At 42.7% G+C, this 15,514-nt stretch overlaps 1 protein-coding gene across 4 annotated transcripts in view; it reads right to left on the reverse strand.

Moving 5' to 3' along the window:
* The window catches only part of si:dkey-100n23.5, a 51,983-nt gene that overhangs the window by 30,063 nt on the left and 6,406 nt on the right, over positions 1-15,514 (reverse strand). For all 4 annotated transcript variants that reach the window (XM_058621713.1, XM_058621722.1, XM_058621731.1 and 1 more), the window contains 4 exons: positions 12,281-12,370; positions 11,709-11,747; positions 4,923-5,001; positions 1,479-1,526 (listed from right to left, as the gene is read on the reverse strand). In XM_058621713.1, coding sequence (XP_058477696.1) covers positions 1,479-1,526; positions 4,923-5,001; positions 11,709-11,747; positions 12,281-12,370 — 256 coding nt within the window. The remainder of the gene's footprint in view (positions 1-1,478; positions 1,527-4,922; positions 5,002-11,708; positions 11,748-12,280; positions 12,371-15,514) is intronic.

Here is a 15,514-nt window from a genome sequence, read left to right on the forward strand (position 1 = left end):
AAGCAGAGCAGCTGATATAACTTGGCAAGAAGCTTTCAAAGTATCTCAAATAGGAAATACTTTACAACCAGCATTTAACCAGGAATCCATTCAAAGCGGCGAAAAAATGCAACCAATTAGATATTTTTGTTCAACCATGAATGTAATGCTGGCTTCTGACCAAGATAACCCTTTTAAATCTATTTTATCGGTCTTCCAAGAGTTCCCTCCAGAAAAACGTGAGGAGACATAATACTAAAGAAATACAGTAACTGCTTACATTTCAGGGCCGTCTCTGCTGAAAGGCGTTTATAGTTCTAATTGACACAAATTGAGATTTAACCAGGTCAGTGAAGGCTGACTGTTGTGACATGCACCTGTCACTCTACTGGACAAGTGTTAATACATTTTTTCTAACCTGTATCCAGTCAATGCAGCTTTGATTTCACTGAGCTCAGAATGAGTGAATGAATGAGTGTTATTGCAGCTCAGAATGAGTGTTGTTGATGACATGACATTAAAAATATTTACATAAGCACATGTGTACAGCTGGGACTGTTAACTGTTCTTTCCTCTTTCTTTTCATTAAGTGAAATGACTGAGCACCAGCTCATCATTTTTGTTGTTTCATCACATGAAGCAGTTTTTTTCTGGTCCTTATGATTGTGTCATGCTTAATGTGAACATTGAGGGTGCATCAAAATCAAGTTATTGGCAATTTTGGCCATAAACTTTGCATCTCCATTAATGTGCAAAGAGCTTGGAGTACAATGCAATTTTGCACCAACTACATTTAGAAAAATGTAGCAGCTAATTTCCCACCAAATAATTTTTGTATTTTTCCAACACCTTATGACACATAATCTGTCAATCCAGCCCCTTTGCCTTTGATATAGCCTGTTCAAGTTGGCAATGCTTCACTTTTATTCTGCCTCATCTTTCTGTATAAAAACAAAAAATTAGAATAGGGGCAGTGGTGTTTCCCAGAAATGACATGAAAATGACAGTAGTCATAGAGCTGAATCAATGTCTACCTGACGTCAAGGCAGACATAGACCCTGCTGTTCTACACATTACACACCTGATTCCCAAAGACCTGCATTCAAACTAAACTTCACACATTGGGGAAGAACAATGTCGGCTCTGTTCTGTCAAGTGTAAACAAGCAAAGCTGATGAAATAAGGGATTTTCTTAATGGTAATATAGTTGGATCTCTGTTTAAAAGTGTCAGTCTTGTAATTAATCTTTTCCCTCTTCTCTTCACTGCTAATTCAGTAAAGTCAGGAAGACATGCATAAATGCATGCCCATATTTATAGACACGTTCACGCACACTCACATGAAGAGAGTCAAGAGGGCAAATTTCTCCCCCGTTGGGTTTGACACCTACACAGCGTGACCGCAAATGCTAATCCTGCACACACTCTAATCCTCACGCCTGTGTGTATGTGCATGTATGTGTGAGTGTTGAGGAATGTGATGATCACACAGGCCATTACCTTTCGTCTCTCCCTCTCTGGGTTGAAGGTTCCCAACCATGACTGCAACTGCTCGAAAAGGACACACAGTGGAGAGAAAAGGTCAGGGCAGTTACTTTTGCAAAAACAAACAAAAACTGCAAAAAACAACAACAACAGTGATTTGGTATTCATTACTAGACTAGCCCTAGATTTAAACACAGGTGCATAGAGTGATAAGCTGGAACAAATTTCGCGTTGGTTTCCATGCAAACTCAAAATCCTTCCACCTTCCCCCTCATCCTTGCAAAATGGTAAGACGTTACAGGAGGCTGCAGAGTTCGGAGGTGGACAGAAGAAGGGCTGCAATGATTAATCAATTATTAACAGATTAACAGAAATTAAAAGTGGTTATTTAAAATAATTTAAAAAATCGCTATGATTTTTTTTTTCTTCTTCAATGTGAATATGTCCTTGTTTCAAAAATAAATAATTTAAACTGAATAATTTTGGGTTGTGGACAAAAGAAGACATTTAAGAACATCATTATTTTGAAGTTTGGGAAACATGATCAACCTTTTTTTGACATTTTATGGACCACACAACTAATTGATTAATCGAGAAAATAACTGACAGATTAATCAATTATGAGACTAATCCCTGCACAGGCGCTTCCAGCATGTCACAGAGGAGGGAACGGATCAGCGAAAGTGCACACAATATTCCATGAGAAAAAAGGAGATACAGCGGGCAGAAAGAAAGGGGAGAAAATTGTTTGCAAGTGTGAATGAAAAAGGGGGGGAGGAGAAAGTGGAACAATCATGGCACATCTGAAATCTCTAGAGAGAACGTGGGAATACTTTTCCCTCTTCCTCTGACTCCTCTCTCAGGGGAATGCCGGGAAAATGTCAACAAACAAACACACACACACACACACCCATGACTGGGATTTGTAATGGTGGGACAGCATGAAAACTAGAAGGTTTTTGTAACCTAAGACATCACAGACAAATCTCTGGAGGCCCCATGTAAGCGTCACGCACGCACACACGCACGCACGCACACACACACACACACACACACACACACACACACACACACACACACAAAAGGCAGTGTGAAGGATACACACTAACACTTCTTTTGTTCTGCTATTTATTAACTCAGCGTTGCCATGGTTTCTCTGTGCTGATGTGCCTGTGATGGTAAACCTATACGTGACTACGGTGTGTTCATGCAGTGCAAGAAAAGAAAATGGTCACAGCCATTTGGTCATTAGATCAAACTTATTAGGAGCAGCCACTTTGCTTCACAGCTGAACGCCACTACCCATCAAAATCAACACACAGTGATAATAAGTGGCAATATCATTAGGCGTTGACCAGGTCTCTGGTGTGTGTACCCAGCTTTTGTTGTAATCTTGGTTAAGCAGTGACACAGAAAAGCAAGCAACTGCACCAGTTAGTGTTTAGGCATTAGGCTTTTAGGAGTGAATGAGGGAATCACACCTGTAAAACAAACACTCTCCTCTCTGTCCACCCTCTTCATAACTAATTGGCTTTCAAACCTCACTAGTTAGTAAAAGCTTACACAGTCACTGAGCCTCTACGCATGTTTTTCCAAAAAACTTACTTGGTAAGCTACTTCCCATGCTATTACAGACTCCCCCTCGCCCTCTCCCATCAAACTCTGGAAAGTGGAGAAACTTCTCTGTCCAGCTAACATCCCATCTCTCTTCACTCAACCTCCTTTTTCTTATCCTTTTCCTCGTTGCATCGCCACCTACCCTGCTTTCAAAGCTTTTGAAATTCTTTCAAGTGAGACAGCCTGCAGCTGAAAAAGAGATAAGGCTTGAGCTCTTCATAAATATGATAGAGAAAGCAAAACGGCAGAGTGAAGGCGGAGAGGGGGAGACACACGGAGGCAGAAAAGAGAAGCTGTGGAAAGGGGAAATGAGAGGGGGACAGGGACAGGGACAGGGACAAGCAGAGAGATAAATGGACTTAGAAAAGAAAAGAGGAGGAGAGTGAAAATGAGAAAGGTGGAAAACAGAGATACAGAGAGAAAGAGGAGAGGAAGAGGGGGATAAAGCAGAATACTGTGAGCTGAATGAGTTATGAGATGCAAAAAGAAACCCAGCAGCATTCATTCTTTCTTTCTTTTTATCATATTCATGATAAAGAGCTGTGTAGCCTCTTTTCTTTCTTTTTCTTTTTCAGCTACCTGCTGTCCGTCATTGACGGCGCCCGTCTGCAGACGGCTATCTGCAAAATCAGTTTCACTGAGCCGTCTCTAACTCTGAGGACAAAACACAGAATGTACACCTATTTATTCTCGGTCTGGGAAGGCTCCAGTTGGATTCTCTCTTTCTGTATTTGATGAAATCACATTAGAAATCCACACACACACACATTATAGTAAACACAAGTGGCACTAAGGCCACATTGTGTGGTGCCGTCAGACTCGGGGAATGGCAGCTATGGGACATTTACGGAATGCTGCCTCTGGGCTTGTACTGCACCCTTACCTAACACCACAAACTACAAGCTAGCACAGAGTGAATAACTCAGTGTTTAATTGATGAATCAGTGGATTACATTCTCTGGTTGACACTTGGGACGAATTACATTTTAAAATAGTGAAAAACATCCATTGCACTAGTGATGGTAGGCAACAACTTTTAATACTTTATTGTCCCAGCAATTTATTTAAATCGAATAGAAACTTAAAAGATACACATTTTATAATGACTTGTGTAAAATATTGTTTATGATCAAGATTAAAGCCAATTTGTATGAACTTAAAATTATATTATTTCAAAATTAGTTCCACGATGTAGCCTGACTATATACATATTTCAACAAACAAAATATTATACAATCTGATTAATCAATATTTTTGTCTTCTTGCACCTTGAATCTTACTTTAATAGATTTGTCTGTATAAATCTATTCTTCTACAAACATTAAGTCCACTAATAAGTAAACGGACAATCAGATAAGGTTTTGCTCAAACAACTTGGCTAAACTACAGAGGCCAACTAGCACTTGAGTATTGTTTTTTTTGCCACGTCACCGTGATCTCAGCAACAGCATATCACTTTGATCATCACACTGTTATCATTATGTCCAAGAATAGACATGAAAAATACGAGTGTCAAAACATTTGAATGATTGTTTGTAAACAGTACAACATTGTTTTGGCATTTTTTTTGCTTTGGTTTTATTTTATTTTATTTTATTGAAATACTAGACCTGGATCTAACTCATAAAAGAATATATGACACATAGAAATCTTTTGGAAAATTTATCTACCTTATATTTTCCCGAGATTCATTTCTCTCCCGGATCGAAAAGAAAATGCAACTGGCAATTCTCTCCTATCTTTCACGAATGTCAATTTTCGCAAAGGTCACAATGCATTTGGATTAAGCCTAATTGCCGGTGCGTCATGCTCCTGCTGACCTGACGCATGAGAATCACTCACCCTCGCATTGGCCACACAGATGATCCTAGCGTAGCAGCAGATCATCAGGAAGATGAGGGTGAACAGAGGCACGTACCATCTGCAAAGCACATACACAAGAGGGGAGTAAGAAGTTGTTAAAAAATTATTCCTGTGGTTTTGTTTGTTCTTGTTGCTTTTCTTAGGGCTTTTGTGAGTTCTGTTTTAGGAGGACCACAACATTTGGAGAAGATTTGAACTCAAAATCTAGATAATGCATTAAAACATCAATTGAAAACAGTTAAAAAAAAAATCCACAGGATGTAATTTAATTTTCTATCTCACAAATACAGTGTTAATATATCCTAACAATATTTATGCCACAGTAGAACGTTATAGCCTGCCAGGTGTCCAATGTTTTGATATCATGGCCTTATAAAGAGATTAGATCACAGAAACTCATTTAATAAGATTCCCCCTGCAGGATCGTAACCAGAGAAGATTGTTGTTAGATCTGATTTGTTGTAGACCTGGAAAAAAGCTTGTTCTAGTATGACTCTTAAAAACATTATTACTCTATTAAAATAACTTGTTGCTCCGTTTTCAGAATGTTCTTGTCCTTAAGAAAAGTCAATTGCCCACTTAGGTGAGAGGGATATAATGAGTGTAGGACGCCGGAGGTGCAGTGGACACGCAGTATGTACAGTATATAAACAGCACAAAACAGATCTGAATCAGCAACTCTGCTGCACATAGATTCACTGAGTACAGGTGAGAGGTAGTGTGAGAACAAAAGACAATGCCGGGACAGTTTCAATACCTGCAATGCATGGCATTCCTATGGGATGAAGGGTTGACAAGGACAGGAGGTGCTGCGGGCACAGTAATGTGTCAGGTATTTCTGAGCGGATGACAGACACCAAGACGAGCGAGGGAAACCTTGTGTTATGCAACCACTTGGGAGGTGATGTAACCTCAGAGGAGTTTCAGCCTCTCCCTGCAATCATGAAACAGCCCTTTGTCTCACTCTGATAGACAAGTTCCTGGCCACCGCTTCTCTGTTCAACCTCGGTAACTCGGAACACTTGGATTCGTGCTGTGCAACACCCAAGTCCTCTGAGCACCTGGCACCAAATGCACCTATGGGAATAGCATCATGGATTGTGCCGACAAGAAACATTGGGGGTAATTTAAGGCCAGGGGCCTCATTTATAAAGCTTGCGTACGCACAAAAGAAGGCATACGTTACTTTCTATGCAAAGTTTGGGATTTATAAAAAAAATACACTTGAAGGAAACTCTCACCCATGTGTACGCACATTTATGGGAGAGGAGAAACTGTGACTCCGATGGCAGAAGGAAGAATAACCAGAAACTGTTTAAAGTGACACCACTGTGTAAAAATAAATTCAATTATTGCTGCTTACAACAAGATTTTATACGGACAAGATGTATATTTAAACAAATAAATTATTACCTGCTAGACTGATACTCCCTGAACTGGCACCTTTCATACACACCCAAATAAATATATGCAAATGCAAAATACATTTTTAAATAAATGCTGTAATTATAAAATGCTTTTGTGGTATGAGACGCATAATAAGGCAAACAGGAGGACAGGTTACATTTACACGGATCTAGGTTTGTGTGCTTCAAGTGAGAAGTGATTTTCCTACAATTAATTATGTTGTGCTTCCAATGATATTTTCATGTTTTGAGTTTTCATGTTTTGTCAGCCGGTTCCGACTTCCATGTGCTCTCCTGCTGGATCTCTGTGCCACACAGTGCGTACAGAAATGGCTTCTACAACTTGTTGCGATTACAGTACATACAAATACAAATTGACAAACAACACTCTTTCAATGCCTAACCCCTGGACCCATTCACTAACCTACCTAGATACGTGGATACCTATATAAACGATCAATAGTCTTCTCAATATTTTCCCCCAAACCCACAGTGTGCAGAGGAGAGGGACTTAAGTGTGCACTGTTGTAGAGCAGCGACATTGGCCTTCTGCATTTACAACATCTTCTACATTCTGTCACTGATTTTCTCAATGAATATTAATCTGGGGCATTTTTGGACTATTTAAAGTGTTTCGTACATATGCCAACGTTTCAAGCGCGGAAAAAGACAAAAACAAAAGTCTGAGTCTGTATCTGTATAGACTATAAATAAAACTTAGACATCTTCCAGTTTTCCCATTGAGGCTAACCTGTAAGTAAGAGAAGGGGGTGACTTGCAGTTTGCAAAAAGAAGTTAATTTAAAAAGAAAGCTAAAGGAAGATGTGGCTACTTCTTACTCAATTTGTAACATCTGTAAACATTTTCCTGGTTTAATGGTCTCAATCATGAGTTTTAGACCTCCCATTTAGAGGAAAATAATAATAAAGCATGGCACATGTGAGTGGGCACTGGGCACCGGTGTGATTGACAGTTGGTATCGTCTTGTTGCAGGTGACGTCTGTGATTTTCAGGTTGCAAAACCTCAACATGGCACAAGTCAAATCACCAATCTTGACGCTTCACAACAGGAGTTCAGATTCTCACGGGGGACATTACAACTGGTTGTCACATGGTCTTTTTTTAACCCCTAAACACAGGGATGCACATAGTTTAAAATGGAAATTGGTTTCGGAGTAGATTCTCAAAAGTATGCCTTAAAAGTCTTTGGCATGTCTGCAAAATCTGCATCTGTTAGCAGCATCTCATGGGCAAATATTAGGTCCTCCTAATGTAACTTAGTACACACTTGTGCTTGTGGGTTGCAAGAAACTTAGTATTATCAAATTAACCGTTTTATTGGCAGGGGAATCTGAGATGGTACGCACCTATTTCACGGCGGGAAACAGGCAACGGCTGCTGCAACGGCCTACTGAGAATATCAATAAACTAAGACTACCCTCTTTGAACATGTGTGTGAGTGCATGTGTATGTGTGCGTCCACATGGGTTCAATAATGGCATGGGACAATGATGAAAACGTTTCAGGGGAGACCTGTGCGAGCGTCACCTTAGTGTGATTTAATAACCTGATCTCTGGAATAAACAGCGTCCAATTACGCTGGCGCACGTCCTGTTAATGATGGAGAGATGGGGGTGGGGGGGTGGGTGGCTGGCGGCTAAGGGGCAGGGGAAGGGAGGGGGTGGCCTTTTTAACAATAGCATGGAGGGGCTGCGTGGAGGAGAGAATGACGGGCGGCAGCTACAAAGTGCTCTAATTAGCATGATAATGATCTGCCATTAGAGTCCGCTGTGCTCTACAGCTGAGCACTACCCGGAGACAGAGCAAGAGGGAGGGAGCGAATTAGACAGAGGGAGCGTGAGGGAGAGAGTGAGAGAGAATAAAATCAAGGCAGAGAGAAAGAATTTAGAGTGGGCAGAGGATGATAAACGTGAAGACAAGAATAGAGGTGAGGATGGAAAGGTGGATGAATGATGGCAGATTGTGGGTCAGGACCACAAAGAGCAGAAATAAGAAAGAGGTGCTGGGTGATTAAAAGATGGGGCAAGGGATAAGGTCATGGCGAGAATGAAAGGAATAGCAGAAAAAAGCTGCAGCGGATAGATTGAATAAGGAGGAATGGAAAGAAAGACGGATAAATACAGAGGAGCTTCTGGGAGCTGGAGGAAAGTACAACAGCGAGCAAAGGTGGGAAAGCCTGAAACTGGCAGAGAGAAAAGATCATCACAGATGTGCACAGATTCAATCTCCCCTGCCTTGGCCTGGCCTTCCCTCTGGTACTGCTCTGAAGTGAAGAATGAGGCTTGGATGAAAGAAGCCTTAATTGAAGTGCTTGGTGGGAGATGAGAGTGCGGGTATGGAGCCAACCATGAGGGTTAGTGCTCAACTGCAACTTTGACCCACAAAATCCTTCTCTTCAGTGAAAGATCACGATCTACCTGTTCAACCACTTACACCCAAATGGGAGTGCGTGAGACAGAAAGAGCAGGGTGTGTCTAATCAGATGCACGGAACTTAAAGTTAAAGGAATAAAGGAAGGAGAAAGTGAACCCATCTAACACCCGAAGAGTGATGCTAGGAGTAGAAAAAAGTATCAGTGAGCACGTATATATGGTGCATGCTAATGATATATCGTAAATCTATCGTCACCGCAAATCAAAATGCATGATATAAAATGACTAAATGTTACCCCCACATTTAGTCAACCGCTGTGAGTGCCAGGCCTTGGGCCTCCGCAGTGAACAATGTACAGCGCTTCACTTCTTAACTTTCACATTACTACAACTATTATTATTATTATTATTATTGCTATTATTATAATAATATTATTATTACGGTGTTTCCACTACTATTCAATTGGAGCAACAATTGTTTTATCTTTTATCGTGTATCTTCATCATTTCTCTCCTTTCCTCCTGCCAGTTCTGTACCTTGCGTGTGAGTGAAAGTTATCTCGGGTAAAAGATGAGTTAAATGCTTCTCCAAACGTAAAAACCAGGCTTCTCTTCCATGAACTGGGTGACACAGCTGTGCTGCAGCCGAGGCTGCGTCTGTGAAACACACACCGCGGCTGTGGGGACATCCTTTATTATCCATGACATTAAAGATCCCGTAAAGCAAATTCAGCATTTCTTGTCTGTATATGTATACTGTATATGTTAGAAAATAGTGGCTTAGAAAAAGAATTATGGAATTACTGAAAATAGTTTCTCTCCAGTAATATTTTAGGTATGTCTAAAAATATGGCTTCATAACTCTTCCAACACGGTGTTGATATAAAAAACTCTCAGAACTGCAGTCTCCTGTTCATGTTTTCACAGGAAAGGGTGGAATTGGCAAATTACTCTGCAGGAGTCACAGGTATTTGTCATCTCCAGCTCCAATCTTCAGCAATGGAAACACGACACCTTGGTGGACACGCTAGTTTTGGCCCCTTTCTTATGCCTGGTTTACATTCTACACTGGAGTTTGAAAGTACGTTAGAAAAGGAAATTGTGATTGTTTTGTAGTAAACATAATGTAACTCTGAATGATCTGACCATAGTTGACATGATTTTCATGGTCATGGCTTAACATTTTCATGGTAACAAGCTCAACCAATTAAAATTATTGCTATCACTCCTAAGGCTTTTGGCTAGAGGAGTACTTCTCTGTGATATTTTTTAAAGAATTTATCAGTTTTGGAATCAGTAAAGTACATCTATTCATCTATATTACAAATAAAATGCTTTTAAAACACAGTTGTTTTGGTGTTTGGAACACCCCACTCTCCACATAAGGTGATTTTTTTGGGTTGCCAAATGATGGCCTTCTTCACCTGCATTGGACGTCATATTGAAAATTTCAGTAAGACGCTACCAAACACAAATTCAACATGCAATCAGCTGCTTGGTCTGACAGGGAATCGTGAGGTAACAGGCCATACTTGGCCATGAAACTGCTTTTTAGTCAATTGTCCAATTATTTCTGAGCACCTCAAAATAGACAATAACGTATAAAAAATGCTTATAATTTCTCAAAGATTAATGCCATTTTTTCTTCAATCCCTTTAAAATAAAGAGCCCACACACATTTCAAATTCTTTGTGGTGGTGTACAGAGGCAAAATTACAAAAATGTGTGTCTTTGTCCCTAACCGTATATCTGAGGGCAAACAAAGACACGTAGTGATGGGGAACCTCTAGGAGTGGTGACTCAGCTATGCTCAAGTGTTTCCAACTGCTGACTCAACCCCTGAAGGTCTCCACCTCCGTCACACAGCGCTGTCCTCTGCTTTTCATTCTCCTTCCTCTTTCATCCCGTTTCACACCCTCCCCCTCCTGAGCCTTCCCCGCCTCCTCTGTCCTGTCTGCGCGCTTCGCTGAACTCTGATGAAGACACACTACGGTGCGTGGGCAGAGACGAGGGCAATTTATTTCTTCGACTCTCCTCTCCTTCCCGTGCCAGTGTGCCGCTTCCCCTCTCGTGATGAGTAATTCCCCATCTCTCTAACTACACCCCGTATGTCTCTCCTCCCACCTTTTCCACTTTTCACCTTTAATACAACCTCTGGCCTCCTGCACCGCTCCCAGCGAGCCGTCAGCAGGGTGTGTGTATGTGTGGTTTGGAGTGTATGTGTTTTTTTCCTTGACGGGTGCTGCCTTGGCCTCTAATCTCTTGTCTGGTTTGATGTAATTAGAGCTAATGAAGATTCCCTGATCCTGTGAGCAGCTCGTCCCCCTGGGCCATGACAGCATGGAAAACTAGAGAGCCGGGGCGCACTGATAAAAGAGACACAGGCTCGTTTAGCACAGCTGATAGCTATGTGTTGTTCTTCATGCGAGTCTGTCTGAGTGTATGCATGTGTGTGTGTGTGTGTGTGTGTGTGTGTGCGTGTGCTTATTTGTTTAGAAAGATTGATTCCCTGCTGATGCTGTGCGCAGCAACGCGATTACCTTGGCTTGTCGCAAAGTACTGCTGTGTGTGTGTGTGCGTGTGTGCGTGCGTGCGTGTACGTCCGTGTGTGTGTCTGAGTGTCTGTGCTGGGGGATTGGCAGAGCCCTTGCAGACTTAGGGCCAGTTGCAGAAAGCTGTAGACAGACATAATCCCTCATAGCCGTCCTAAACACTTAAATACACAGTGTAGCAACTCCCCTAAATCTGACAAGGCAGAGGCAGATACAGTCACATCCACATGCACACACACACACACACACACACATATTGGCCTTACACCAAGAGGGGGAAAAAACCCTGCAGGCTCCCCTGACATGCAACCCTTCACATTTCCCTGCAGAGACATCCCCCCCACACCCTCCCTCTCTCCCACCTCTCCCCCAGTGGGGGTGGCTTTGATGGCAGCGCTGAAAGGGTCTACTTACATCCCAAATCTCCAGGCTACGTGATCGTCTGTGATCCAGCTGGGGGAAAAGGAAGAGAAACAGAGTGAGAAAGAAAACAAGAAAGAGAGAGGGAGAGAGCGCGATGAGAGAGTTACAATGGAAAGGGAGAGTGTGATCGCAAGAGAGACTTGTGTGACTGCCGAGGGGAAAAGCTATGCAGCTGTAGCTATTAATAAGCCGAGAGTGGAAAGAGAGAGGCGAGCCCAGAGATTAAGACTCTGTCCCAATTCTCATTCCACCGCCTCTTCTCCTTGGCCTCTTCCCCTTTTCCTCACCCCCTTAACTGCCCTCCAAACAAATAATGCCTTTCTTGTTCACCACAAGAACTGGAGAGTGAGAGGGGGCGTTTTTAGTGTTCAAGGATGTGCTGATAATTGCCAATTTTTATCAAATAAACCCATATGAGGGACAAAGCCATGGCAGTCTGGAGCTGGAATGAGGCCAGAGCTGTGGCCTTCTTTCAAAGAAAAGACATTTACAAGAAAAAATGTCGCTGTCGCTGGCTGACAAAAAAAAAAAGATGCTCTAGCTGAACGGTTGGCTGTACTCACCACCACGCTCCCGCGGGGCCATAGTAACCCTTCAGCAGTGGTAAAGAGGCCATGACCAGAGGCACCCCCCACGCCATCAGATGGTACAACCTGATAAAAGGCAGAAATGTATTTCATATTAGCCCAGAGACCAGGGAGCTTTGCCCCAGAGAAAAAGCCCTATGACTAAATCAATTCTTTTCTCCTTCAGTTCATCCCTCTGTTGGCACGTGCATCAGGCTCATTTTTCAGGTGCAGTCAAACGCCTATACAGCCATACTGCCATTTACTCATGGTAATATGAGCCATAATTACCCTCAGTGCTACAGAGGAGATGATTTGCAAAGAACATGTCTGCATCTGAACCACAAACAGGATGCAGATCCTTACTCAGTGGCTGATAAATGTGTAGATCAGCCATGGTAAATTGTATCAGGAAAATGTGTGATTACGGTTTAGGAAATCCAGAGAAGCTTATATCTGCTATCACACAAAAACAAAAAGATCAGAGATGCCATCTATGAAGTTTGAAAAATCTCTACAAGATGACGTGTGTGTGTGTGTGAGTGTGTGTGTGTGCGTGTGTGTGCGTGTGTGTGCGTGTAAGTCTGACAGATGAGGTGTGTGCTCCAGTGTCTTGGGCACCAGTGTGTGTGTCGATACTTTATAGAGCGCAGAGTGTCGCCTGGTCAATAGAGTGGAAGTCCTGCCCTGACTTTTCCAAGTGCGGTCAATCGAGCGGTGGCGACACAGCTGAGACACACTCAATCCCTCTTGAGTTGGCGCCACACACACACACAAACACACTTTCTCTCTGTATTTCAGTGGGGCACAACATGTCCCCCTCCTCCCCTCTCTGCTCCCCCATCTGATAGACAGCAGGGCAAATGTGGGAGGTGGTGGAGAAAGAGCGATGCCTGGTGGTTTAAGTAGGACAAAATAGTGGGTGGGGAAGAGAGGGAGAAAAAGGAAATGGTGGACTGGAAGCACTCAAAAAGAGGAAGCAATCAAGCAACTGAGCAATGACAGAGACAGAGAGAGACAGAGAGAGAGACAGAGAGAGAGAGAGAGAGAGAGAGAGAGAGAGAGAGACTATGGTAGTGGGAGGAGGGATACAAATGTTGAAATCAGTGCTTCCAGTTCATGGCATGACGACTGGAGCAGGGAGGAGAGATTGTCAGGAAATCAATGCCAAGGGCTTGCAGACTCACAGACGCACACCAGCACACACACCGGCACACACACAGCTTTGAGAGGGAGACGTGGAGGTCAGATGCTGCAGCGCACCATGGGCCTAATGAGGCACAGCAGGACAGCTCACACACCTGCACACACACCCACACGTGCAGATACACACACGTGCCAGCAAGCTCATACAGAAATCTCTCCAGAGGCTCAATCTCATTTCTCACACCGCTTCTTCTTTTTACCCTCCATCTTCAGCATCATCGCTATCTCTGTGGCCTCAGCATGCAACAGATTCAGTTTGCCTGTATATGACCGTCAAACAGACACACACAGACACAGACACACAGACACACACACCATCCTCTTGCCTTTACTTCAATCACTCTTGGATCATTCAGTCTCCATTCTCCATCTCCTCTGGCTATTTGTTCATTCATAAACCATCACGATGTGTCGTCACAAGTGTGTGTGTGTGTGTTCTTGGGCTGAGGGGTAATTTTGCATGCATGCAAAGCCACACACACACCCGGGTGCCGAAACACATACAGCTTATCTATGTGCAGTCAAAACATGACAGCCCCCCTGATGCCTTGTCTCCGCTTCGCTCTAACCTATTAAGTGCGATGAGTTTTTTTTCTCCCTTCACATTATGTGTCACCAGCCACTAAAATACAGACATATCTTCCTCCCACATGACTCTCTGAGGTCTTACAGTAGGTGTGCAGCATGCAAGCCTCTGTAGAGAGCTGATTTTGGCCTCCTAGCCTGCCCCCTTCTTTGCAAACATAAAGCCGTCTTCTTCTGAGTTATAGCACTGTTATATCCTCTGGCTTATTGCTAATCACTGCAGGGACGGCCCATGAGATGGGGGTAGGGGACACAGGCAGGAACAATCAGCTTGACATATACCCCATTCCCATGAGTCCAAAAACAGTAATTCCGGGTTTACACGGGTTCTTTCATGATGGAAATATGTAGAATCTACATTCACTTTCAAGACAAATGACTGCACTGCATGTGGGTTTTTATCGACATAAGTGGGAATACCAGACCCAGGTGAGCCGGCTAATTTCTTCTACATCGGCTTCATTTTTGGCAGAGATGCAAATTCTGGCATAATTTCTGGCACAACGGTAATACACACATTTATCTTCCATCTGTTAGCATCAATGTTTTTAGTATACTAGACATTTTACAACTTGAGACAGGGCTCATAATTTTTTATTCCATCTTATTTTATTTTATTTGCAAAATATTTTGTTCACTGTTGATTTTGAATGAGGGCCTGAAGTAAAAGTGACAAAATAGTATCACAAATGCCACTGGGCTCCATTATGTTGTTGTTGTTGTTTTCTGCTGCCTCATTGCAACTCATTTTGTTTCCATTGCATTTCACAGATGATGTAGGGTAAAAAAAACCCAGGTCAGACCAACCGCTGGCAATGAGAATGGTGTTAATCGCCTTTTTTAGCAGTTTCACTTGAGTACAAAAACCTCAAGTAGACTTGCTAATTTTTGTGTGAACGAGGCTTTTGCTAACAGTGGCACTGCAAATGTGATAAAGCTGCCTTTTTTTAACCACAGAGTGCTTTTTTTTGGAACTGTATGTTTGTGTCACAAAGCTCGGTGCTAGGCATGAAAAATGAGGAAATAGCTCACACCGACACAAGCAAATTCACACTTGCTCTGTGGAGAGTGCTCATGGGAGTTTGAACGACAGAAACATAGCGCTGCAAAGCGTGAAGATGGGTGCGCACACACACAGACACACGCTGAAAGGCTGAAACCCACTCCCTTTTCAATTAGAGCGTCGGCTGGCTGGAACAGAAGAGGAGGAGGAGGAGGAGGAGGAGGATGGTAGAAGGAGGAGGGGGCTGTCAATTCTCTGCAGGGAGACACATGCTCTCGCAAACCAAACACAGGCACACACATAAACACACGTGGGCGAAAGTGGCCACAAAAACAATATGAAAATATACATTCAAAGGGAAACCCACAGCCAGGTGAGTGACTTATAAGTGCACAAAACACATCACTTATAGATGAAAATGTTGATTGACTAATTAA

Source organism: Solea solea, chromosome 2 (assembly GCF_958295425.1).
Source record: "Solea solea chromosome 2, fSolSol10.1, whole genome shotgun sequence".
NCBI lineage: Eukaryota > Metazoa > Chordata > Actinopteri > Pleuronectiformes > Soleidae > Solea > Solea solea.